General features: G+C 53.0%; 1 protein-coding gene across 7 annotated transcripts; it reads right to left on the bottom strand.

Annotated features, from left to right (window-relative positions):
• Positions 1–693: 693 nt before the first annotated feature.
• Positions 694–22,681, bottom strand: TLX1 (T cell leukemia homeobox 1). Of its 7 annotated transcripts, XM_090058039.1 has the most exons (9): positions 22,123–22,681; positions 21,515–21,752; positions 13,642–14,703; positions 12,123–12,841; positions 11,257–11,414; positions 9,960–10,046; positions 9,354–9,650; positions 5,656–5,897; positions 694–2,406 (listed from the first exon to the last, which is right to left on the bottom strand). In XM_090058039.1, the coding sequence occupies exons 1-3, from the start codon at positions 22,565–22,567 to the stop codon at positions 14,481–14,483; spliced, it is 906 nt and encodes a 301-aa protein (XP_089914165.1). In that variant the 5' UTR covers positions 22,568–22,681; the 3' UTR covers positions 694–2,406; positions 5,656–5,897; positions 9,354–9,650; positions 9,960–10,046; positions 11,257–11,414; positions 12,123–12,841; positions 13,642–14,480. The 7 variants fall into 7 exon arrangements, with proteins under 7 accessions (XP_089914165.1, XP_089914164.1, XP_089914166.1 ...); XM_090058038.1 differs by lacking the exons at positions 694–2,406; positions 5,656–5,897 and having other exon boundaries at positions 7,301–9,650; XM_090058040.1 differs by lacking the exons at positions 694–2,406; positions 5,656–5,897 and having other exon boundaries at positions 7,301–9,650; positions 12,123–12,234.
• Positions 22,682–23,758: the final 1,077 nt, after the last annotated feature.

The following is a 23,758-nucleotide window of genomic DNA, read 5'->3' as shown; positions in this document are numbered from 1 at the left end:
GTCGCTGCCTCGGTGTTTCCCCAAAGGGGGAGGAAGACAGAGTCCCTGGGGGGCACGGTGGAGAGGTCAGGGTCACACTAGGTCCCCCTGGCCCTGTCCAAGGGCTCGTTATCCTACAGTCAAGTCAGTTTGACTCGTGGGTGCATGAGGGACGGGGAGCTGGTCCCGGGACTGCAGCCTCATCCGTGCACCCCCGCGAAAGCCAGCCTGGTAGGACAGACACAATGGCAAGGAGGGCGAGCGCAGAGGTGGCTACTCAACACCGAGCTCTGGATTGCAGCTGGCCGGGCACCTACCCCCATTCCCCCACCTGCTGCCTCTGTGGCGGAAATCAAACTTCGTGTTGTGTTCGGGATTGGATTCAGACTCAGTCCGAGTTAACTGGCGACTCTGCCACGCGACCGCAGGGAGGAGAGCTAACAGAACTCCCCCCTCGACAAGTGAGCATACCTTTTTATACTTCATATTGTGAAAACAGACATGATTTAAACAAAGCATCCTTGAAGAGGAAGTCAGGGGTGAATCATGGCAGTTGCTTGCTCAGCAGCACGCTTTGTTTTGAGAACCGTTCTCACCTTTTTGTTTTGAGGAAAGGAAGAACATTTGCTCCGAAAGAAACGTGCATGGAGTCGTAATAAGCAGAAGAGTTTTTCTTATTTTAAAACACGAAGCAAGTACATTTTTTTTTCCCTCACTCTCTTTTCTTAGTCATGTTACAGGCCTGGATTGATCTACTTCAACACCTCCCGCCCCGGAGCTGTGTAGCCATTTGGGAGCAAGCTAATTAGCACGACCGGCCGGTTTAGCTCCCCTGTGCTAACTGGCCTGCGGGCACCGCCACTGCTATCATGCCTCCCTGCTAGGGGCAGCTGGGTATGTTGGAGGGCACCGCTCCCACCCCGGGGGGTGAAGCAGGTGGACGTAGCCTGCGTCTCCCGTCTCCATCACCCTCCATCACCGCTCCCGGGCCGCTGGTCTAGGAGGAATCAACTCTCGCACACGTGGGTGACCTGAGCGGGGGTCTGGGGAGCATAAACGGGCATCCATAAGCCTGGATCTGTGCTGCCAGGGCCTCAGGACTGCACACAGCTTTCTTCCAGTCTCCTCCAGCTTATCAGTCGTTGCTGCCCAGCCCCAAGCTGACCTGTTTTGTCTGCATTATGGCCTCACACCCTCCATCCTCAAGTCTGCTGGGCAGAGCAGAGGGCAGCCTTCAGGCTTGTTCTTATCCAGGTTCAAGAGGCATCACCCATGTGGGAGCAGGCTCTCAAAGACTCGGCTTTCCTCCGACGCTGAACAAGGAGCTCTCCCAGAATGAGGACGTCGGGGCTGCCCCTGCCTGGCTAATGCCTCCTGGTCAAATGCAGTGGCATGCCTAGCCCATGCGGCACACACAGCAAGGGTTGGCAGCAGTGTTACACAAGCACAGGTGTGCGCTGCCCTGTGTCACACGGTGGCGGCGAGCGGGGGCTGGAAGGGAGAGTGACCAGGGCCCGCGCAGGATCCTTCTCTGGACCTCCTCTGCTTCGTCCACATCCTTTTGAAGGTGCAGGGACCAAAACCGGGGCACCGTGCTGTGTGGCCTCGGTGGATCCTGGCATCGTAATGGGGTGGGGATGGCCAGACAGGAGACCCATTTCTCTGCTCCTTCCACTGAGACCTTTGTGATGCCTCCTTGGAGGCTGAGGGCACCCCAAGTCAGCTAGCCTGGGGGCTGCAATGCATGGGCCGGAGCCAGCCCACGGGGAGGTGGGAACCAGCCCGCAGCACGGGGGTTGAGCAGCACGGTGCAGTCCTCCTCTTGCCCCTGCCCTTGCACCAAACCCACCTGTCAGCAAAGAAGCACGGCGCTGCGGGGCGGGCAGGGACCCGTGGAGGGCAAACCACCCCCTCTGGGGGAAACCCCCATCCACCTTGACACAGCCCCAGACATCACATCCGAATCTGCCGCAGGGAAAGCAGAGGGGCTGCCGGGGCCAACGTCCTGCTTCTGTAAAAGATGTTGATATAGGCTCCGGAGAGCCCAGGCCCAGGCCGGGCCCCCACTGCAGAGGAAGGCAAACCCCACCAGTGCGGCCAGTCGGAGCGGGGGGAAATCCCTTCCCGCCCCAGCGCAGCGTGGGGCTGAGCTGAGTGCGGGGGCAAGAGCCTCCCGCCAGCGCCAGCGCCTCTGGGGGAGGATTAAAACCCCAACACATGGAGCAGAAATGGGAGAAGGGGGCAACCAGCACAGGCCAAGCCTGGGACCCCCCCCCCCCCCCCCGGCACAGCACGGGCATCGCTGCACCTAGAGCTGCCGGGTATCAGCTGCGCAGGCGGCCGTGAAGGCGTCGGACCCGTCCTGAGGTCTCAGCCCTAGGACTCAAGGCACGGTGAGGCTGGGCCCGGCACCACCACCTGGAAAACCTGCAGGATCAAGCCCACAGTCACTGACAGGACCTTCTGGGGGCTGGGCCAGGCCTGGAGAATGAACGCCCCTGCCATGAAACATCCCAAACTCCCGCTAATCCACCCAGTTCTTTACCAAACACCCTCCCCGGCAGGCCCGTAGAGGGAGCCCTCGGCCTATTATTTCTCCTGGAAGTTTTCCATGAACAATTCAGAATAGATTTCAGGTCAGATGCAGCAGGGTTTGTTGGGGGTCCAGCTCAGGGAGGCGGGGGACAGGAGCATGTTGCCAAAGCAGCAGCAGGGTGGGAAAGCCTGGCCCCTTGCAAGGGATCTCCCGCTAGCTGCAGAGACCATGAGAGGGCTATGCAAAGTCTGGCCACCAGAGATCATCTCTTTCCACCCAGCTTTAGTGGCTAATCTTCATAAATCACTTGAATCCAGAGTAAAATAACTCCTTGGGAAATGTCTAGGAGCTTTGCTGCAGGGGGGAGCTGCCAAGTGCCTGCTCCCCCAGGTCACCCCGGGCTCCGTGCACCCTGGCTCCCTTGCATTTCACCCATCAGTGGGGATATGTTAGGATTAGCTCATTAGTAACAAAGCTGGACCTCACCAATCCTGAGCAACCATACGATGCAAATGACTCTATTATGAAGAGTTGGGATTATGGATTTGCGTGGGGTGGTTTGGACAGGGCTGGTCCCGCTGCTGGCAGTGGGTTGCACCAGATGCGACTCCCACACGTCCCTTCCAGCCCCACGGCTCCATGAGTGACCCATCCGTGTGACCTCCTGAAAGCCCTGCTGCTCTGTGGAAGTCAGGAAAGCATTTTCCACCGCCCAGAAATTCATAGGATCCTAGAGGGACCTACCTCCAGAGGTCCTACCCAGCCCCACCCCCTGCCTGAAGCAGGATCAGGCCTCTCCAAACCATCCTGTACAAACCCAGGGGGTTTTAAAGACACCAGAAGAGTTGACCCTCATCTTATGCAGAGTTTAGGTTATAGAGAGCATGTCTACACATGCACAATTACTGCGCCATAACCACAATTACTGCGAAGTAAGGGCACACGTCTACATGTGCACGCTCTTACTGCACAATAAATATGGCGACTTAAGCTGACCTGAGCGTAAATTTGATACCGGCATCATGCAGGTATCAAATATACACGCGATTAGTTACTGCGCAGTAACGCACGTGTAGACGCCTTACTGAACAATAACACTGTGTGTCTGAACTGACCTCCACACATCCCTTCCAGCCCCATGGCTCCATGAATTGTGGACTAACTTTCATCCCAAATCAGTCCCCACACAGTGTTACTGCACTTTAATGCCTGCACATGTAGATGCTGGCCTATTTCCACTTACTGCACAGTAAATTTAAGCCGGCATAAACACATGTGTAGACATGCTCAGATTGTATAGGATGGCTTGGACAGGGCTCATCCTGCCTCAGTCCAGTGGGAGGAGAATTTGGGGAGAGAGGCAAGGATCTGGGGAGAGGCATTCCTGAGAGGCAAGCTTCTTTGTGGGGGAGATCTGTGATCGGACCCATCGCATGGGCGGGAGCGACTTGGACAAGCTTTTGAACGCAAAGCTTTCACCTCGGCCTCTTGCATAACGCCTGGGCTGTTATGGCTACAGCATCACCCTGACGATGCTGCCACACAGAAGTATTGAAAATTGCTGTTTACAAGGGATCATCCACAACCTGAAGACAAAGGTGTTTCTCCATCACCCTCCTCTTCCTGCGCAGGGAACGCACACAAAGGCCAGCTCGAGCTGGGAACCAGACAAGAGGCCTTGGTTTCTTTGCTTGCTGTTCAGAGCCTCTCCCTGGCAAGTCCTTTGCCCAAAGATTCCTCTCCCCACTCTTTTTTGGGGATCTCGCCTCACGTGCTCCTCTGGTAGTGACTGGGGGCTTCCTTGCACCCTTCTCTGTGCATGTTCCTGTGGTGTGTTTGCTACTCCCTTCTCCATCCCAGCTCTTTCCAGTAAATACCAAGCTCTTTGCCTTCACAGACCTCCCCAAGACAGCCGCCTCAGCCCGGCTGCTCAAGTAGCCTGGCAGGTAGCCTGTGCTTTAGGCACCAGCTGCTCTCGTTTCAACTCTCTGCTCCAGAAAAAAAGATGGACTGTTTATCACCATTATCCTGGATGAAAGGCAGCTCTTTCCCCCTCTGCTTTCACCCCATGATGCAAAATGGCATACCACCAAGAGCAGGGCTCTAGACGACATCTTCCAGGGTGAGCAGAGAAGGCAGATGAAGGATGGTGAAAGCAAGGATTCTCCTCTTTTTTTTTCAGAGGGGAAACTGAGGCACAGAGAGAGAATGGGAGTTGGCCGAGGCCGCGCAGAAAGCCTGTGGCAAAGCTGGGGGTGCAACAAGCAGTTCCCGACCCTGGTGCCAGAGCCTTGCACAAAGGCTTGGGGCCTGTTGTCGGGGCCTGTCTGCGACCGGCTTTTCTTGGAATTCTTTATTTTGTGCTCTTTTGGGTAGGGCTCAAGCGAGACCGGCTGCGAGGGCTTCAGTCCACGCTCACACGCCGAGGGGAGAGCTTCCGCCTCGACCACGAGCGGAGGGGTTTGAGCCATGCGAGTGTGCACGCGGCTCACCAGGCTTTGCCTGGAAAGCTCATCTCTGCCTACGAATGTCACTGGGACAAAACAAGTGCCTGCTTCCTGCCAGATCTGCTGCTCTGCTTTCTGCTCCCTGCCCTGTGCCCCCTGCCTTATCGGCCGCTCTGCTTTCTGCTCCCTGCGCCATGCAGCCACAATACCACCGCAGAGGCACCGATTCCTCTCCCAGCCCGTGTTTGTCTGTGCCCCATTTCCCCTTGGCGGATCCGGCGGGCCATGTTGAGTCTAAGGAGAGGGCAGCCCCCCCAACAGAGCTGCCAGGGTCCTTAGAGAGGGTCCCAGGTATCCTCTGCTTCCAAAATAGCAAGAATAATGACAGCTCCAAGCAATGGTTGGTTTAAATATACTCCTACCAAACACGTGAGCCAGCCCGGACAAGGGGAGAAGCCGGCAGCAGCCCTAAACCAGCTGCCTCAAGACGGTGGCCGCATTGCTCCTACTATTTTCCACCGCCCTTTCCCTACTGATGGGCTGAGCTGAGCTCCGTCCATCGCCGGCCCGAATCCACTCCCAGCAGCGGAGGAGGTGCGCGGAGTTGACGACGACACGACCTGAACCGGACCCCCCCGCTGCAGACACCAGCAGTGAACCCCCCCCGGGTGAGAAAGTTCTGCCCCAACTTACCCTTGCTGCCGTGTCAGACCGTGGCCCCACGGACCTGGAGAACCGTCAGTCCCCGTCCTCCTTATAAACACCCTCTGGATGTTGGAAGACTGTTGTCAAGTCCTCCCCCGGTCTTTTCTTCTCCACGCTCAATAATCCCAGGTCTTCCAGCCTTTCCTCAGGTCCTGTCTCTCAGGCCTTGAAGGATGAGCGGCGATCTCCCTTCCCAACTTGTCTGCATCGCGAGGCATGCGCAGCTGGACCTGGCGAGGCCAAAGACAGCGGAAGAATCACTTCCCCTGAGCTAGCCCAGCCTACTCTGGGTTTTGTTGGCAAGAAAAGCACCCCGTTGGCTCCTATTCAACTTAGGGTCCACTCCAGCCCTCTGGCCCATCCGGGGCAGAAAAGATGTTTCCATCACTGCTCACCCCAAAAACAACAACACAGATACCCAGGACTGGCGGGGACCTCAGGGGTCATCTAGTCCAGCCACCCTGCACGGACACAGGGCTCTGCCCCTAATCCGTCCAGGGAGATGGCCCAGGCTCCAAACACTTGTACCCACCACTCCTGTCCCAGACCCAAAAGCATCACTTCCCTTCTCCACCATCTCCCTGGCGACTTCACAAGGCCGTTTTACCCAGGCAGGAAACTCAGGGACTTGGGGCTGGGGGTTGTCTCCTACTCACCGCAGCTCTTGAGACAGGAGCTTCCAGCATCCCCTGGCCAGGCCCTTGCGGTTGCTCTTTGAAAGCTTGCAAAGAACAACTTTTCCAGCTATTCAGCTGGTCTAATGAAAGATATCCCATCTCCCCGAGGAACCGTGTCTGCCTCGAGAAACCCTGCTTTTACCCCACTTCCAACTCTGAGAGGCAGGCTAGGAAATGGCTCTGTGTCCCAATGAACCATGGGAGGTGGCTAGGAGTAATGGGAATTTTTCCCCCTTGCAATTCCCGCGTGCTGCCCCAAAGCTTTTTACCATCTCAAGCAGTGCAGCCAGCCAGGAGACTGGCAGCAGCAGTGCTTGACCCGCCTGCTGCAAAGGCTCAGTCGCCAGGACAGGCAGCCCGGGGGGGACAAAAGCACACTTAGCTCAGCTGCATGAGTGCAAAGCTGATGGCCTGTGCTGGAGTGACTCTAGATTCACTCCCAAATAACTGAGGGCAGCATCTACTCTGTTAAAAGAAGAAAGCACTGTGTGCAAGTGGGGCGTGCGCTAGCTTGGGAGCCCAGAAGGTGGAAGTTCAGCTCCTGCTCCTACCGTCAGCAAAATACAGCTCCCCTGTTTATTAAGCCGGTGGGTAGAGCTTGTCTTAGGACACCCACTGCAAAATACAGCATTTATTAAGCCTGTGGGCAGAGCCTGTCTCAGGACGCCCACAGACAGCAGCTGGTGCAACGATGGTGGCATTTAGAAACTCAGGACTGTGCACAAGCACCCCTACATGCTATCTGTACAACAGAGGATGCTGTCTTTGCCATGAGCCTGGCCAGAACCTGAGTTTCTTCCTGCTGCGGGAGATGCAGCTACATCCAACTGCCCATCAAAAACCAGAGAGAAACTCATTTTTCAAACCTCTTTGCACTCTGTTTTTTCATGCAGATGGTGGAGAATCATGAGCCAGCTTTGCTTTCCCACCCTGTTTCAGTGCATCCTAGGGCCAGCCAGACCTTGTCGTGCTCCCCTTATTCGTGGCGTCAAATGAAGAATATTGATTGATTTTGTTTTAAAGCGATGATTTGTTATGTTCAGGCAGTAGCCAGAGACAGACAGACAGACAGATAACCGCAGCCCACTCCCGCGCCGTGGTGGGGAGACATGCTTTGATGAAACTGGGAAAGCAAGTTGGCTCAAGTCTTACTTGTCATGGCTGAACATCTAAAAGCACTCCAGGTTTGCAAGACAGAGCCACCCTTTTCTTTATATTAGAAAACCAAAAAGGAAGGTAAAAGGGTAGCTATGGGGCTCTGTTTTGGGCTGAGCTGCACTGGTTATTTTCATGCCAACTTAAAGAGAAGGAAAATATTTTTCAACACATAGGAAGCTTTTTTCATCTGCAAAAAGACTCCACCCCAACTCTATGCATATAGATGTGAAATAAAAGAAACATGTCCATGTAGGTAAATGCTTTTCATCTTTTGTTGTCGCTGACTTCAATGCTTTCCTAGGTTTTTGGTGGAAAAGACACAGTTTTAAACAGCAACATACAAATTATTTTGATGAGCAGAAACTAGGTCCAGTTTTCTCATCCTTGGAGAATTTTTGAAGTTTCCGAACACCGCCCCCCACCCCCCGCTTGAAAAAGGCTCACAGGCTGACTGAAAAAAAAATCATTTGCACTCTGTCCGAAAAGACTTGTTTTGATCATGCAAGTTTTCAAATGGAAAGCTTATGTTAAGTCAGGCACACGCTTCAATCCAGAGGTCTGGAGTGCTGATAGTTTCTCATCTTTTTTCTTTTCAAACAATTTAAAATCTGAAATTCCCTAAAGATGTGAAACGAAACAGCGTGTTGGCCTCTAAAGTTGAAATGTGCATAAGTATGTCAAAAGGGGATGTGTTTAATAACTTCAACCCTTTCTTTCCTCAACCACTTTTCAGATCGGGAGGTGGGTCAGAATGAAGCCCGCTGTATTAGAAGTCTTGGTTTTAATTAATCAGCAGTGTGGATGAAAGAAAGAAAGGAAGAAAGGAAGAAGGAAAGAAAAAGTTTAAAAGTTCCAGAGCAAGTCGAAATCTCAAAACAGTTCAGGTGTTCATTTCTTCACAAAACTCACACATTTTTCCACTCAAAAACAGATTTTTTGTTCAAATTTCTCTTTGTCAATAAGCTGTTTTCCGATCATGGGAAAAATTTTTTTTACCAGGTTTACTATAGAATTTTCCTATCATGTGCAGTCTGCCCTTGACCTCTGGATTGAAGCGTGTGCCTGACTTAACATGAGCTTTCCATTTGAAAACTTGCAGAGCTGGCCTCTAAGACTTTCTTTGTGTTTTCAGTGCCTGGACACTCATAAATGATTGTCCTGAATCATTGGCCTGAAAGAGCTACAATAATTCAAATCAATTAAAATAGCCCCATTGAGTTCAGTGGGATGAACAAAACTGTTTGCAGAATCAGGTGTGATGTACAGGCCGGTCAAAGCCCTTCAGTGAAAATAAAGCTCCGGGTGCCCTTGTGAGTGCTATTGATATATTGCTAATGAATGATATAATGTATTACAATAATATAATAGCAATGTATCGTATAATATCATTATAATTGTTGAGTATATAATAATAATAGTAATGATGAAGATGATGATGATGATGTAATTACAGCTTAATATAGTAGCACAAGATAATGTACCCCAGTAAAGGAAGTGCCAGCAATTAAATCTTAATCTGGGGCCGTAAGGAACTGATTCTGCAAAGTACTTACCTATGTGTCTACTTCAGAGTATAAAGGTAGCTGCATGCTTCAAAGGCCTTAATTCAGGAAAATGCATAAATACCTGCTTAGCTACTATTGAAATACTAGTACTTTAATACTTTAGTGCTTAATATTAGTACTTGAATATTTAGTATTTTAACACTTAGCTAGTATTTTAATACCACTAACAATTACCACTACTACTAATGTAGCACTAGAAGCTCTTAGCAGCTCTCACTATCTTCATCCTCCCATCGTTCACATTTAATTTCTGCGGCTCTGATACCACATGCTCTCCCATCTTCACCTTGGTCGTCCCTCCGGCACCCTGGGAACAACTGCCCTTGGTGTCTGGATCACTTCCATCCTTTCGACACGGCCCAGCCGCTGCAGTCGTCAGGCTCGGCTTTCCTGTGGCAGGGCTGGGTCTCTGCACAATTGATATGACTCATGATAGTTTCTCATCTTTCATTCTTGTGTGATGGGATCACGCCGTGCCCAAAGCTTTTCCGTGAAAACTTTAACAAGCACAGAAGTGTATTGTACAGAGCCCGGTACTCTCCGCTGCTTCGCAAGTCCAGATGTAGCATCAGCATTAACACGCCTGATAAAAGTAATAGGATTACTTACATATTTGAAGTGAAGCACATGCTTAACTGGTTTGCAGAAAGTTAGACACAAAATACTGAATATGAATACCTTCTTGACCTGATACCAAAGTCCAGGAGACTACAAAATACCTAGTTGCCCATCTCTTCCAGGTTGAATAGATGTTAGCTATCAGAAGAGCTACAGCAATAACTAGAGATATTCAAAGGGATTTTTTATGCTGGCCTCTTCGCTTTCTCCCAGTGCACCTTGTTTTACTTTTCTTAATTGCAAGGAGACAAACAGGGAAGTGTTTTGTACTCACAGCGGTTTTGGCTTGAGGGATTTGCAGGGGTTTGAGAGATCTGGGGATGAAAGACACCTCTCAGTGCTTCTTAGGCAGATTTTATTCCTGTTTCCAAATAAGTACAAAATGAAAAATTAAATCAGCCGGGAAGATGGTGCAACTGCCCCCGGATATGTCTGAGGTGATGTCAGTCTACCAAACAGATGTAATTATCTCTCATCATTTTGTGTCATTCTCGATCACTTTAATTCCATCAAGTTTCAGGCAATTTTTTTTCTTATTATTATTTAGGTACAGATCAGAGCTTTAATAACTGGAAGCGTGTAGGCAGAGATTAAAAAAAACCCTTTCGCTACAAAATTAATTTTAATAATGAGAATAGGAAATATATCTTAACAAAGAAGCCTTCTAGAAAGGATCACTCCAGAAACAAGCAGGAATGGAAAGCTGGGTTGTGTGCTGGATTTTGTGTTTTCATTTCATGCTGAGGCTACTTTTTCTGTCTAGAAAGACAGCGAAGGACGTACAGGTTTCCTAGCTTCTAAATTAAAATATTGCTAGATGCACAATTTGCACAGGTGTTAGTAGGTTTGTGTCTATTAGACACACGTGATCGTGATTTGTCCGGAAGTATTTTGAGGTATAAAATGAGCTTAATCCAAGAAAATGCATAAATACCTGCTTAGCTAGTTTTTAAATACTAGTACTTTAATACTTTAGTGCTTAATATTAGTACTTTAATATTTAGTATTTTAACACTTAGCTAGTATTTTAATACCACTAACAATTACCACTACTACTACTAATGTAGCACTAGAAGCTCTTAGCAGCTCTCACTATCTTCATCCTCCCATTGTTTACATTTTATGGACATTATAAACGGCCTGTCTTCACATGAAATGTCAGACTTTCACTATATTATAAAATCAACAATAGTTCCCCACTATTCTGCACTGGGGAGGCCACAACTGGAGTCCTGTGTCCAGCTGTGGGTCACACGGCAGAAAGGATGTGGACACATTGGAGAGAGTCCAGTGGAGGGCAATGAAAATGGTCGTGGGCTGGGGGGCAGGACTGGTGAAAGGCTGAGGGAAATGGGCTGATTTAGTCTGCAGAAGAGAAGACCGAGGGGGATTGAATAGCAGCCTTCACCTCCCCGCCGGGGGCTGCAAAGAGGACGGAGCTGGGCTGGTCTCAGTGGGGGCAGACGACAGGACAAGGAGCAATGGGCTCAGGCTGCAGCAAGAGACGCTGAGGTTGGATATTTAAGAAAAAACTCTCATGAGGAGGGTGGTGAAGCACTGGAGCAGGTTACCCAGAGAAGTGGTGGGCTTTCCCTCCTTGGAGGTTTTGAAGACCCGGCTAGACAAAACCTCGGCTGGGATGATGTAGATGGGCTGGTCCTGCTTGGAGCAGGGGGTCGGACGAGATGTGACCTCCTGAGCTCCCTTCACGCCCAAATTGTCTGAGATTCTATGGTTAGCAATAAAAAACAAAATATGCATCATAGTAATCGAGAAGTTTATGATCATCCTTCTTATTTTTGTGGTTGGTCATTTTCCCTTTAAGGAAGCCCGGCAGGCGGGTGGGGGAATCGCGCTGTAACACTGCTTCTAATTTTAAACTAGTAAAATTTATATCCCCCGCTCCTGTTCCCCAGGCTCAAAGACACGTATGAGAGAGAAAGGAATGTGAAGCTAAACACATCCACAGAATTTGTCTGGGGAAAAACATGCAAATTATTTTATTCCAGCTACCACTTGAGATCCGGTCTCTCCCTCTAAAACTAGGGTCTCTCTCGTGCGTGCGTTTCTCTGTGGGTATCTTTGCCTCTCCGGGTGCTCAGATACCTTTGTGTACGTCTGCTCGTGTGCCGTTTCAAGAACCAAAGCACTTCGCTGGCACAAGGTTTTCAGCTCAGCTCTAAACCAAGCTCTGACAAAATCCTCTCGGCTTTGCCCTGCTTTACCTTGGCACGACGTGACATTTACCCCTTTCTAAATTCATTTTCCGGAGCGGCTTTGTATTCAAACCAGTGGGGAAATCGCGATCTCGCCTCCCATAACGATCTCAGATGCCCAGATCCTACTCCTGCACCAAAAACTGCACCTGACTGAAGCCCATGGGAATTGTCCCAGGCTTTTTAAGGGGTATTTTAAGAGCTCAATCATGCAAACTCACCCTGTGCGGTAATGCTTGTTACTGGAAGGAAGTCAAAGTCCCACATGGAAGCCAAGGGGTCTTCTCCAGGTAATGGCAGCGTTAGGATGATGTGGCTGTGATGGTCCAGGAGCTATGAAAGAGGCGAGGGGGATATCGTTCACCAGGCCTGCTGCATGCTGGGATGAAGTCAGACAAGCAAGGCTTGCTTTCTCAGGCCCATTTTGGGGTAGGTTAGGTGAAGAAGAGCATTTCTCTGCTTTTCCAGTCCTGCCTAGTGGTGTTGCACAGGTGGAGTGACGCATTAGCTGGAAGGCGTTGGATGACGAGTCTCCTTGGGATGCCGCTCGGTTTCCTTCGCCGGCTTCAGAAGAAGAGGTCGCTGCCATCGGGTCATATAATATAAAGGTCTAATTCGAGGGTGGAGATCAGGAAGGATTTCCTGGCTATGAGGTGGCCAAGCACTACAGGCGTCGTGGTCTCTCCATCCTCGGACGTTTTCAAGAGCAGGTTGGACGGACACTTGGCTGGGACGCTTTGGATAGGCCCGATCCTGCCTCGAGCAGGGGGCTAGATGGCCCTGTGAGGTCCCTTCCAGCCCGGCTTTCCTGGGATCCTGAGGTCCTTGGTGGTCAGTGGGAATATTTCCACTGGCTTCATTGCCCTTCAAAGGGTTGGCCTGTGTGGGAAGTTGCTCCGGAGCACGGCGAGGTGTACATCTGAAGCACCGCGGCCAGTGCCTACAGGGGCAGTATTGCAAATTTAGCTTCTCCAGCTCTTCTGGCCACTTCCCTCCTTTCAATAAATACTCGGCGCCCTAAAATCAATCAAGTGGCCTCAATCCAGCAAAGCACTCAGGCCCAATTCGGAAAAGTATGTTCGCACGCGTTTCCTTTAAGCATGAGAGCAATCCCATTCCTGCCCCACGAAGCACTTGGCAGCTGCTAGCTGCGACCACAGAAATAATCCCACCGAAGTGCTTAAAATTAAGCAAGGGGTAAAGTATTCTATTGGATCGGGGCCTGACAACGTTTATAGGATCAACATGAAAATATATGACGTGCCTCTATAGCCGCAGAAGCCAAGTGGCTGCAAGGAAAGGGAAGGGGAATGCTAAATCCATTTATATCTTTGCGTGGAAGGCCGTCGCCTCTGACTTGTGACCTACCGTCCCCTTTATAGAAACCGGTAGAAAGACGAGAACAAGGCGTTTGATGATTTGTCCAGTGCCCTGGAGATTTTTTTGTTTATTCCTTTTTTTTTTTTAATTTTTCCCCCACATAAATTACACAAGCACTTTATAAAATGAATACACATAAAAACACCTTATAAGTGCATAACTTAAAAAACAAAACAAAACGGAACAAATGAACGCCTTTAAAAATCTCACTGAAAATAGGTTTTTTGATTGATTGTTTGCACCAGCTGCTTGAATTGGCAGTGTGGCTTTAGCGTATACATAACTGAAAAATATATATTGTATAATATATATATAATCTATATATTCCTGGCGTTTTGCTAGAAGAAGTGCCTCACTTACATCACATCTCGTTCCCTCCATACAACGGCAGAAATGACCGAGTCAAACAGTCGAAGGAGGTTTCCCCCCTCCCCATCGTAAACCGACTTCTAAAGCAAAGGGGGAAAGAAAAGGTAAATAAAATATTGAACAACGTCTGTAAATGATACCGAAATAATCCGCTGAATGAAACTGCATTATCCCTGCGAAATGCCACAGATGTCTCATAGTTATTAAAATATAAGTTGATCAATGTAGAGTCTGAGGTTTCCAGGGAAACCGCCAGGAATCGTCGTACGATTGTTTGAAACGTTACATCTGCTCTCGTCAAAGCGCTGTCAGCCGCTCCTCTTAGTCCTCCCCTGGAAAAAATATTAATTACAAGGGGCGGAGGCATCCCTAAGTGCGAGGCAAAGGACTCCCTGCCGCGTGACGGGAGCGAGCGGGGGTGTTTTGTCCGTTGCCCGAGTCCGGCCTGAGCGGTGCCGCTGCACGAGGGCCCCGGGGCTCGGCCCGGAGAGGTCCCAGGCGGGACAGCGTCGCCGTGTCTGAAGCAACCAGCCGGGAAGCCCGAGCCCGGGGTCTGCACTGGCCGTGGATGGGAATCAGAGGGGGGGCTTCCTCCGTGGCTTTCGGGAAAGCGGCGCGGATGCTTTCCGGCCATAGCCGAGCAAGCCCTTTGCCGGGACTCGGCCGGCATCAGAGGCTTTCAAAAGGGAAAAGAAAGAAAGAGGAAACACTGCTTGTGGGTGGATCGTCCCCCAGACTCGCGCGCGGGTGGCAGCTCCCCCCGGGGAGGAAGGGGGCTCCGGGACCGGGGTGGCTCTGAACGCGGGCCGATGCCCCCACCGCCCGGGCCTCTATTCGCACGCCGAGGCCACGGAGGTGACGCTGGTGATCTTGGTGGAGTCGTCGGACCAGGGCTGCAGGTTCTGGAGGGCGAAGAGGGACGAGTTGTGGACGCAGATGGGGTCGGCCTGGATGGGCTGGTTGATGGTCTTCTGGAAGGCCTCCTGCTGCAGCTGCATGAGGATGCGGTTGGCTTGCTGCCGCTCCGCTTCCCGCTCCTCCGCCGTCTGCCGCCTGGGGGGAAGCAGGAACCCAGCGTGAGTGAGCCGGGGCCCGGGACGGGCCCAGCTCCCCGCCCCGCTCCCCCCGACAGCGGGGCCACCAGAGATCCCCCACGCTCCCTGGCACTCCCGACATTTCATTCCTCCACCCAGCGCCCCAATGGCTTGGCGGTCGGGCTATGCCCCTCAGACGCGGGGTCGAGCTGCACCAGGAGCCGAGAGCCCCGGCTCTGATGGGGAGAAGGCGTCTTCCTCCCCCAGACCAGCTCCGAGAGAGGCCTCCCTGCCCCCCCCATGGCCTTTTCTGCAGCCCAGCTCAGGTGCCCCCATGCTGCCTCTCTCAGCAGCCCCCGCCGTCCCCTTCGTGGAGCCAAAAGCCACCCTGACCCCTGCTAGCCGGGCCTCCAAACTCAGCCCGGACGGCTGCAAAAATGGCTCCGGCCAGGCCACTTCCCTTGGGAACGGAGGAAATTAAATCCACCCTCGCCGCCCCCGCCTCTCCCAGCTTAATTAGCAGTGGCTTCGAGGGACGTGATGGACACCCGGGATTTCAAGGGCGCCTCCTTCTCCTCCAAGGCCAGCGGAGCCACTTGCAAGATTTGGGGGGCCTCGATCTGATGTCTTTCGGCCTTCCTCCCTCTGGCAAAACCCCTTGAATGTCCGTCAGCGGTGAACTAAGAGTTTGGCCCCGAGCAAGGAGCTGCGGGCTGGTGCCGGGGAGGGGAAGGGGGTGGAGACCGATGCACCCAAGCTGGTCTGGCCTGTCTGGAAGCCAAGGCCTCCTGCCCTGCGGGGCTCAGGTTACAGATCCTTTGGGGAGACTCAACCCATTGTCCTTCCCACGCCGCATGGCTCTCCCCGCGGGCTGCAGGAAGCCGGGGGAGACTGCAGGGTGGGAGGGCAGCTGTGCAGGGATGAGGTCCGGGCTGGACGTGGGACGGAACACACCAAATAGACATGCGTTGCATATATGCACGGGCACCTAGATAGAAGGGTCTATACATATCCAGAGCTGGTTAAGCAAAGGCAGGCAGAAGGCAGGGCAAGGGGCCGCCTTGGAGACAAACTAGGTCAGAGAGGCAGTAGCTTTGCTTGGTCAGGGGCTATGAGAGGCCAGGGGAGGCCTCTGATCACTAGGTTCCTGCCGGTAAAAGCTCACGCCGCTCTGAAACAGTCTCTAGTCTAAGGGGCCATCCTGCCCTGCCTTCTGCATATGCAGATACATATCTATATGTACATACACACATCTATATTAATCTGTATCTAGGTGTACATATGCATATCTATCTCCAGCTATATTTATATTTATACTACGTATCTCTATCTAGACATAGCTATCTACATCTAGATTTATCTGTATTTATACTACATATCTCTATACATCTAGATCTAGATCTAGATATCTGTCTATCTAGGTATATATCTATCTACATCTAGATTTATCTGTATACTAGATATATCTATACTGCATCTAGATATACATCTTTATCTTGATACATCTAGATGCAAGTATCTTTATACTACATATCTACCTAGATATCTCTATATCTATATGTAGATAGATCTAGATGTAGCTATATTTATACTACATACCTCTATCTAGATATATCTATATGCATCTAGATTTACCTGTATTTACACTACACATCTCTATATATCTATCTAGATATATCTGTCTACATCTAGATTTATCTGTATACTAGATATATCTACACTGCATCTAGATATATCTAGATGGATATGTAGTATAAATATAGCTCTCTCTCTCTAGGTGCAAGTATATCTAAATAGATCTAGATGTATCTATATTTATACTACATATCTCTATCTAGATATATAAATAGATATATCTAGATAGAGATATGTAGTATAAATATAGATATATCTAGATAGAGACAGAGATAGATACGCGCGCGCACACACACACACACACACACACACACACATATACATAGCAAATGCATCAATAGTCTCAGGGAACACAGCTAACCCTGAACTTAGCCTCTAGGCCCAGCTCCGCACGTTAGACCTTTATGGCTTCCCTACAAGGCGCAGGCTGAGTACCCCCGTCTGGTGTTAAAATCAGGGACTTTTCCCCCCGATTAGGCAGCTCATGGGAGAATAGCCCATCGGAAACTTCCTCCCTGCTCTGTATCTGCAGCTCCAACCGAAACTACTGGCTGCCTCCAATCGCTGCTCCATGTTCTCCCCTCCTTTCCCTGCTGCTCACTCACTCCTGTTTTAAAATCAATGTGTAATGAAACTGCTGTTGGGCTGGGTTTTCCTTTTATTTATTCTTTTTGCTACTGATCCCCTGAAGAGGTTCACAATGCATTAGAGCTGGGCAAACAACAAGCCAGGAGACTGCCACGAAGCTGGCGAGGAAATCCTCTGCTCCAGCCCCACTGAGAAGGGCCCCAGCGTGGAGCTTTCACAGCACAAAATATGTGGATTGGATCTAGCCTCTCCCTCCCTTTCCCACACTGCTTAATTTATATGACATTGATTATTATTTAGTGCCATCAATGTGTTATTTCGTTCCACAGAACAAAAAGGAAAAGCTGTTCTGAATCACAGATTTTGTGTGTGTAATATATGAGTGTGTGTGTGTATGTACACACACTATATATATTTTATATATTGTTATATAGAAGCAGTAAATTACATAAAATTTACATTATACACACACACAATCTGTGATTCAGAACAGCTTTTTCTTTTCGTTTTGTGGAACGAAATAACACATTGATGGTGCTAAATAATAATCAATACACACACACACACACACACAACAAATCCATGAACAAAACTGCTTCTATAAAACCACAGATTCTATACACATATAAAATCCATGATTCAGAACTGCTTCTATATCAAACTATATAATATATGGAAAAATCCAAGCTTTCACAGGCAACAACCTACTAGTCAGATGCTATCTCAGGCCTTTTTTTCACAGCATCTGATAAAGTAAAGCAGTTTGTCTCTAGAAGGTGCCCTCTTGCCCTGCCTTCAGCTAACCACCTCTGTATATGTATATTCCTATCTGTATACGCGCATGCTTTTGTGTGTAGATAGATAGATATGGAAATATATTATACTAATAATGATAATTGCATAATTATATAGATATAGTTATAGATATAGATAACTATTTAAAACTATCAGGTAAAATAAAGTTGGCTAGCACTGATTCTTAACTAACAGAAATAGATGACAGAGAGCTAAATAGATATAAATATAGAACTATATAGATAGAGATTATACTAATAATGATAATACATAAAATGATATACAGTTATAGATCTGTAGTTGCATATATTAGATATGAATATAAATATATAGAGAGTGATAATTATTTTAAACTTTCAGGGGAAATAAAGTTGGTTAGCACTGATTTCTGAACACCTAGCTGAGACAGAGTGATAGATAATACTAATAACAGAATACATCAAACTATATATAACTATGATAGATAAGACTAATAATATAATACATAAAACTATATAACTATGTAAAACAACCGGGTGAAATAAAACTGGCTAGCACTGATTTCTTAACAACAGAAGCAGATGCCTAGACAGATAGATATAAATATAAAGATAGCTAGCTAGATATTACACTAATCATGATAACACATAAAACTAGATATAGTTACACAGATGTGGTGCTAGACAGGCAGACAGATAGCTAGAGAAACTGTTTCAAACTCCCGAGTGGATGAAGCCGCCTAGCACCGATTTCTTAGCGAGGAGCAGGGGTAGGTGCCTGCAACCCGAGACAAGCCCGGGAACCAGCTCCTCCGACTGCAAGAGGGAGAGGGAAATGCCTGCCCTGTTGAAACAGGACAAAACTCAAGCAAAGCCCCGCAGTTATTTTCTGAAAAAGACGCAGGGGAGGGGAAAAAAAAAAAAAGAATGACATAAATAATGGAGGAGTTTTCCTTCCACCGCAGATTTCCTGGCGATGCATATTTAATACTGTTTTGACTTCATAGAGAAATGCAGCCCAGTCGCCTTTATAATTAGCGGTAAGCGCTGCCGAGGGCCGCGCCCCGGGCGAGGGCCCCTTGCCGGCGCGGAAAGCCGCCCCCTGCCCCCTCGGCTCCAGCAGAGTTGGGCCCCGAAGTTGCCAAGTGGCGGCCCCGATCCCGGTCCAGGAGCCCCGCGCGAGCCGGCGCCGGCTCCTGGCACGGGTTTGCGGTGCCCCCTCCCAGCCCGGAGAGGAGGATTTAGTGCTGGCACTGCAGCCGCTGAACCCCCCAGGCCCAAACCCGGCTGCCCGGCCCGGCCCGGCCCCCGCGCGTTAATGCGGGACAGAGGCCGCGGGCACCGGGTCCGGCGGCACTAAAGGCTCTCAGCCACGTGTGTGTGTGGGGGGGGGGGCGGGGGGGTGCACGGCCCACGGGACGGGACCCCTCCGCTTCTCGTGTCCTTTGCGCTCCCCTGCAGGCACCGGCACCGAGCCCGGCCCAGAGATGCGCGTCCGCGTCCACCTCCTCGCCCCGCGCCGGCGCCGGCAGAGGCGCGCCCAGATCACCCGGAGCCGGCCCCGCGCCTGAGGGGCCAAATCCGGCGCGGGGGCGGGCTGGGCAGGAAACCGGCGTTCAGCCCTGCGCAGCCCCGGGCGCGGCGGGTGGGCACCACCAAGTCGGGAGCAGCGGATTCGGAGCAAAGCGCGGGTGACTGGTAGGTAGGGGAGTAGGTAGGTCGGTGTGGGGCCGGACCGTCGGGAGGGCGGTGGGTCGAGCAGTAAGCGGCTCGAGTGAACGGCTGAGCGAGGGAGAGAGCCGCGAGCCGGCGAGGGGCTGAGGGGTGGGTCCGCGCGTGCAGATACAGGGACAGAAGCACGGAGTATGCGGAGATGCATTACACTAATAATGTCCGTTAATAGGAGAGAGAGAGAGGCAGCTAGAGGGTTTCGCCGTACGTTACACCAACAGCGGTCACGCGCGCACGTCTGTGCGGTGACAGCCAGACCCGCCTGCCCAGGCAGTGTGCCGATGGGTTTATTTCGCCGGGTAGTTTTAAAGAGTTATCGCCCTCACTAAGTACGTCTGTCCAGGCGCTGTAACTATTTCAAACTGCCCGGTGAAAACAAAGGTGGCTGGCGCTGGTCTCCTACCAGCTGGGAGGTGCAGAGAAGAGATTTCTTTTCCCTGCGGCGCCGGTCTCGCTCCCCCTCTCTCGTTTTTCTGTGCGTTTCTTTCCCGGCAAGGCGGAGGCTCCCGCCGGCCCTGTGCGGGGGCCAGCCCCCGGCGCGGCTTCGGCCCCGCTCAAACCCTTTGTCTTTCCGGGCCCCGCTCGCTCCCCCGCGCCGGGGCCGGGGCATCGGCCCTTGAACCGCCGGCTGCAACCAGCGCCCCCCCCCGAGGCCGTGCATGCCCTGGGGCAGGGATCCGACCGAGGGGGTCTCTCTGGCCCCCACTCAGCCCCGGGCAGGGGCCTGCCCCGCAGGGCTGCCGCTGGGCAGTGCCCTAGGGGGGCATTTCCCCCGCTCCGCGGCCGGCGAAACCCGCGGCCAGGAAGTTTCTTTGCACCTATCTCGCTGCCGGGGGGGGAGGTCCGGGCGGGACCCAGGCTCCGCAGGGCCCAGGGCAGGCTGCTCCCAGCCCAGCCTTGCGGGGAGACGCGCGAGGAGCCGGGCGGCAGAGGAAGGGCCGCCGGGTCGGGGTCGCGTTCACCCGACTGAAGGAGAGCCCCCGGGGGAGCCGGAGCGGCCCCCGCAGCCCCGGGGCAAAGTTTGCTGGCGTCGCGGCGGCACAGAGCACACGCGCGCACAAATACACGGAGCAGGTAGCAAACTACCTCTACCGCCCAACCAGGGAAAGCACGCACACGCACACGCACACACACACACGCACACACACGCAGAGCAAGTAGCAAACTCCCTGCACCGTCGCACGGGCTAGACAACGCACGACCGGGGAAAGCAAACGCACGCAAATAAATGGAGCGGGGAGCAAATTTGCCTCTACCGCCGCACGGGATAGACAACACATAATCAAAGTACACACACACCCCCCCCCCAAAGATCAAAACACACTCACGCAAATGTAGGGAGCAGGTAGCAAACTGCCTGTGCCGCCGCACGGGCTAGATACAGCACACAACCAGGAAAGCACACACAAACACTTACACACGCACGCAAACACACAGATAACTAGAGCAAGTAGGACCCTGCCCGCACCGCCGCACGGGCTAGATACCGCTCGGTTAGGGAAAGCGCACGCACACGCACACGCGCGCACGCACACGCGCACACAAACAGAATAAGTAGTAAACTGTGTATCCCGCCGCACGGGCCACACACGGCACAGGGATAATTAGGGAATAATTAGGGAAAGCGCACACAAACACAAACGCACACGGAGGCCAGCCCAGGCAGTGGGCAAAACCCGGGGAGAACACAACCCCGGAGGAAACAGACTCGCTCTGAAACACACGCGCACACACTACATGGAGAAATGTGCAATACCGCGGGAAACTGTGGCACACTTGGTGAAACGGGCCCGACACGGCACGCACACGCACGCAAATAAGCGGAGCACATTCCGCGCGGCCTGCAAACCCCGCGGCTCGGAGGCAGTGCCCGCAAGAGCCGGCAGCCGCCCGCGCCTGACACAACACACACAACCAAGTGCGCACACGCACACGCACACCGCACGGAGCCCTCTACCAGCCGGTGCAGCCCCGTCCCACTGAGGAGCAGCGCGCTAGATGCAGCACCAGCCCGCGCGACACACGCAGCCCCACAGCCAGCCCCCGCGCCCCCGCGCCCTGGCCCCCGCGCCCCGGCGGCGCCCGCCCGCCGGCCGGCCGTACCTCCACTTGGTGCGGCGGTTCTGGAACCAGGTCTTGACCTGCGCGTCGGTCATCTTGAGCGCCTTGGCCAGCGCGGCGCGCTCGGCCGAGGCCAGGTACTTCTGGCGGTGGAAGCGCTTCTCCAGCTCGCAGATCTGCAGGCGCGTGAAGGACGTGCGGGGCTTCTTCTTCTTGGGGGGGGTCCGGTTCTGGTAGGGGTGACCTATACGACGTGTTACAGTGAAGGGTGAGAGCGCCACTGGAGCAGGGAGGGGGCAAAGAAGCAAGCGGCAGAGCATCAGGAGGGGTGCACAGGCAAGAGCAGAGAGAGACGCGCGCGGGGCCCCCCGCCCGGCCCCGGGCGGCGCGGGAGCGATCCTGGCCGCCCCCGCGGGGCGCGGGCGGCAGCGGGCCCGCGCGGGCCCCCGTCACAGGGGCGCGTCGGGAAAGCCCCGGGGGCGCAGCGTGGGCGGCGGGCGCAGCCCCGCGGGATCCCGCCGCGCGCGGCTGCCGCAGAGGGCCCCGACCCCGCGCCGCACGGCCCCGCGGGCCCACGCCCGCTGCGGGGAGCAGGCCGCCTCCCCCAGTCGCCGCCCCTCTTGGCCCGCGTGCCGCGGGGGCCCGCTCACCTGTGAACCGGTCTTTGGTGTAGCGCCTGTTGCTCTCCATCCAGGGGAAGGTGAGGCCCGTGAGGCTGCCGGCCGCGGGCGCGGCGCCGGGCAGGGGCTGCGGGACGCCCCCCGCCAGCGGCCGGTGCGCCGGCACGCGGATCACGCCGGCGGCCGCGCCGAGGCCGGCGCCGCTCATGCCCACGTTGTAGGGCCCGGGCAGCGCGCCCATGCTGCAGGCGCCGCCGTAGCCGCCGCCCGCGCCGCCGCCCGCGCCGTAGCCGCCGCCCGCGGGGTTGTAGGCGCCGGGCACGATGCAGCCCAGGCCGTAGTCGGCCGCGTCCTGCAGGCGCGGGCTGCCGATCATGCAGCTGCCCTGGTCCGGGCTGTTGAGGATCTGGTCGATGCCGAAGCTGATGGGCTCGGCGTGGCCGTGCTGCAGCGGGTGGGCGCCCAGGGGGTCCATGCTGCGCGCCCGCCGCCGGGCGGGCTTCCCCGGGCCCGCGGCGGGGCTCTAGCCGGGCATCCCGCGCGACCCCGCGGAGGCAGCGCCGCGCTCGCCGGCGCCGGCCTTATAAAGTCGCCGCTTCGCCGGCCCCGCGCCGAGGAGGCAGCGCGCAACCGCGGGGCAGCCGGCGGCGGCGGGCGGGGGCTGGGCCGCGCCGCGCCGCGCCGCGCCGGGGGGGGGGGGGGGCTGCGCGCATCCTGCGCGGCCGCACGTGCGCCCGCCGCCCGGGGGAGGGGCTGCCCGCTCCGCGCGCGCCGGCGGCGGGATGGGCGGCGCGGCGTGTGCGTGTGCGCCCGCGTGCACACGGGCACCAGAGGTGTGCGCCGTCGACAGCGCGTGGACAGGCGGATGGATCACGGAGCGGGATCGCGTGTGCCTCCACACGCACCACGTACGCATCGAGGCACACGCACACGCGCGCGCTGTGTCGGTATAGTTACAGATATCGTTATAGTTCGTTATAGGTCGTTATTATGGAGACACAGAAGCAACATCTCTACGTGTATGCGTGTGCAGATAGATATACACACGCATCACTTAGCTATACAGATGCACAGCGTATCTGTCAGATATACACATACACTGTACCGCTAACTATACATACACCCCGCATACAGATAGAGATGTACGTATACGGCATGCACATCACACACACCACATACATACCTACATACACGGGTATATATTATCTATGTTTGTATACATATAAATGTGCACTGTGTACACCGCTAGATAGATAGATAAATAGATAGATAGATATAAAGAGAGAGAGAGGTGTGTGTGTGTTATATTTACATACATATACGTACATACAAACACACCACATATAGACAGTCTCTATCTATATGGGGTGTTTCTGTATTGGTAGCTAGCTAGCTATGTGATATATGTGGATATATGTATAGCTACACAAATAGATACGTTATTGTGCACACACATATAGCGTGTGGCTATCTGTCATACGGTGTACATGTGTGTATTCGCAAATCTTAGACTTATGTTATATGGTGTGTGTATATCTAGCTATATGTATGATGTATGCGTGTATATGTATATTTATACACATATATACACATAAAAGATATGATAGATCACATATATATTATAACATCATTTCTCTGTGTATAGGTGTACATATACATATATACA

This window comes from Crocodylus siamensis, chromosome 7, assembly GCF_052110815.1.
Source record: "Crocodylus siamensis isolate JL-2025a chromosome 7, ASM5211081v1, whole genome shotgun sequence".
Taxonomy (NCBI): Eukaryota; Metazoa; Chordata; order Crocodylia; family Crocodylidae; genus Crocodylus; species Crocodylus siamensis.
The sequence above is the reverse complement of the archived record's forward strand: the minus strand, read 5'-3'. Positions and strand labels throughout refer to the sequence as shown.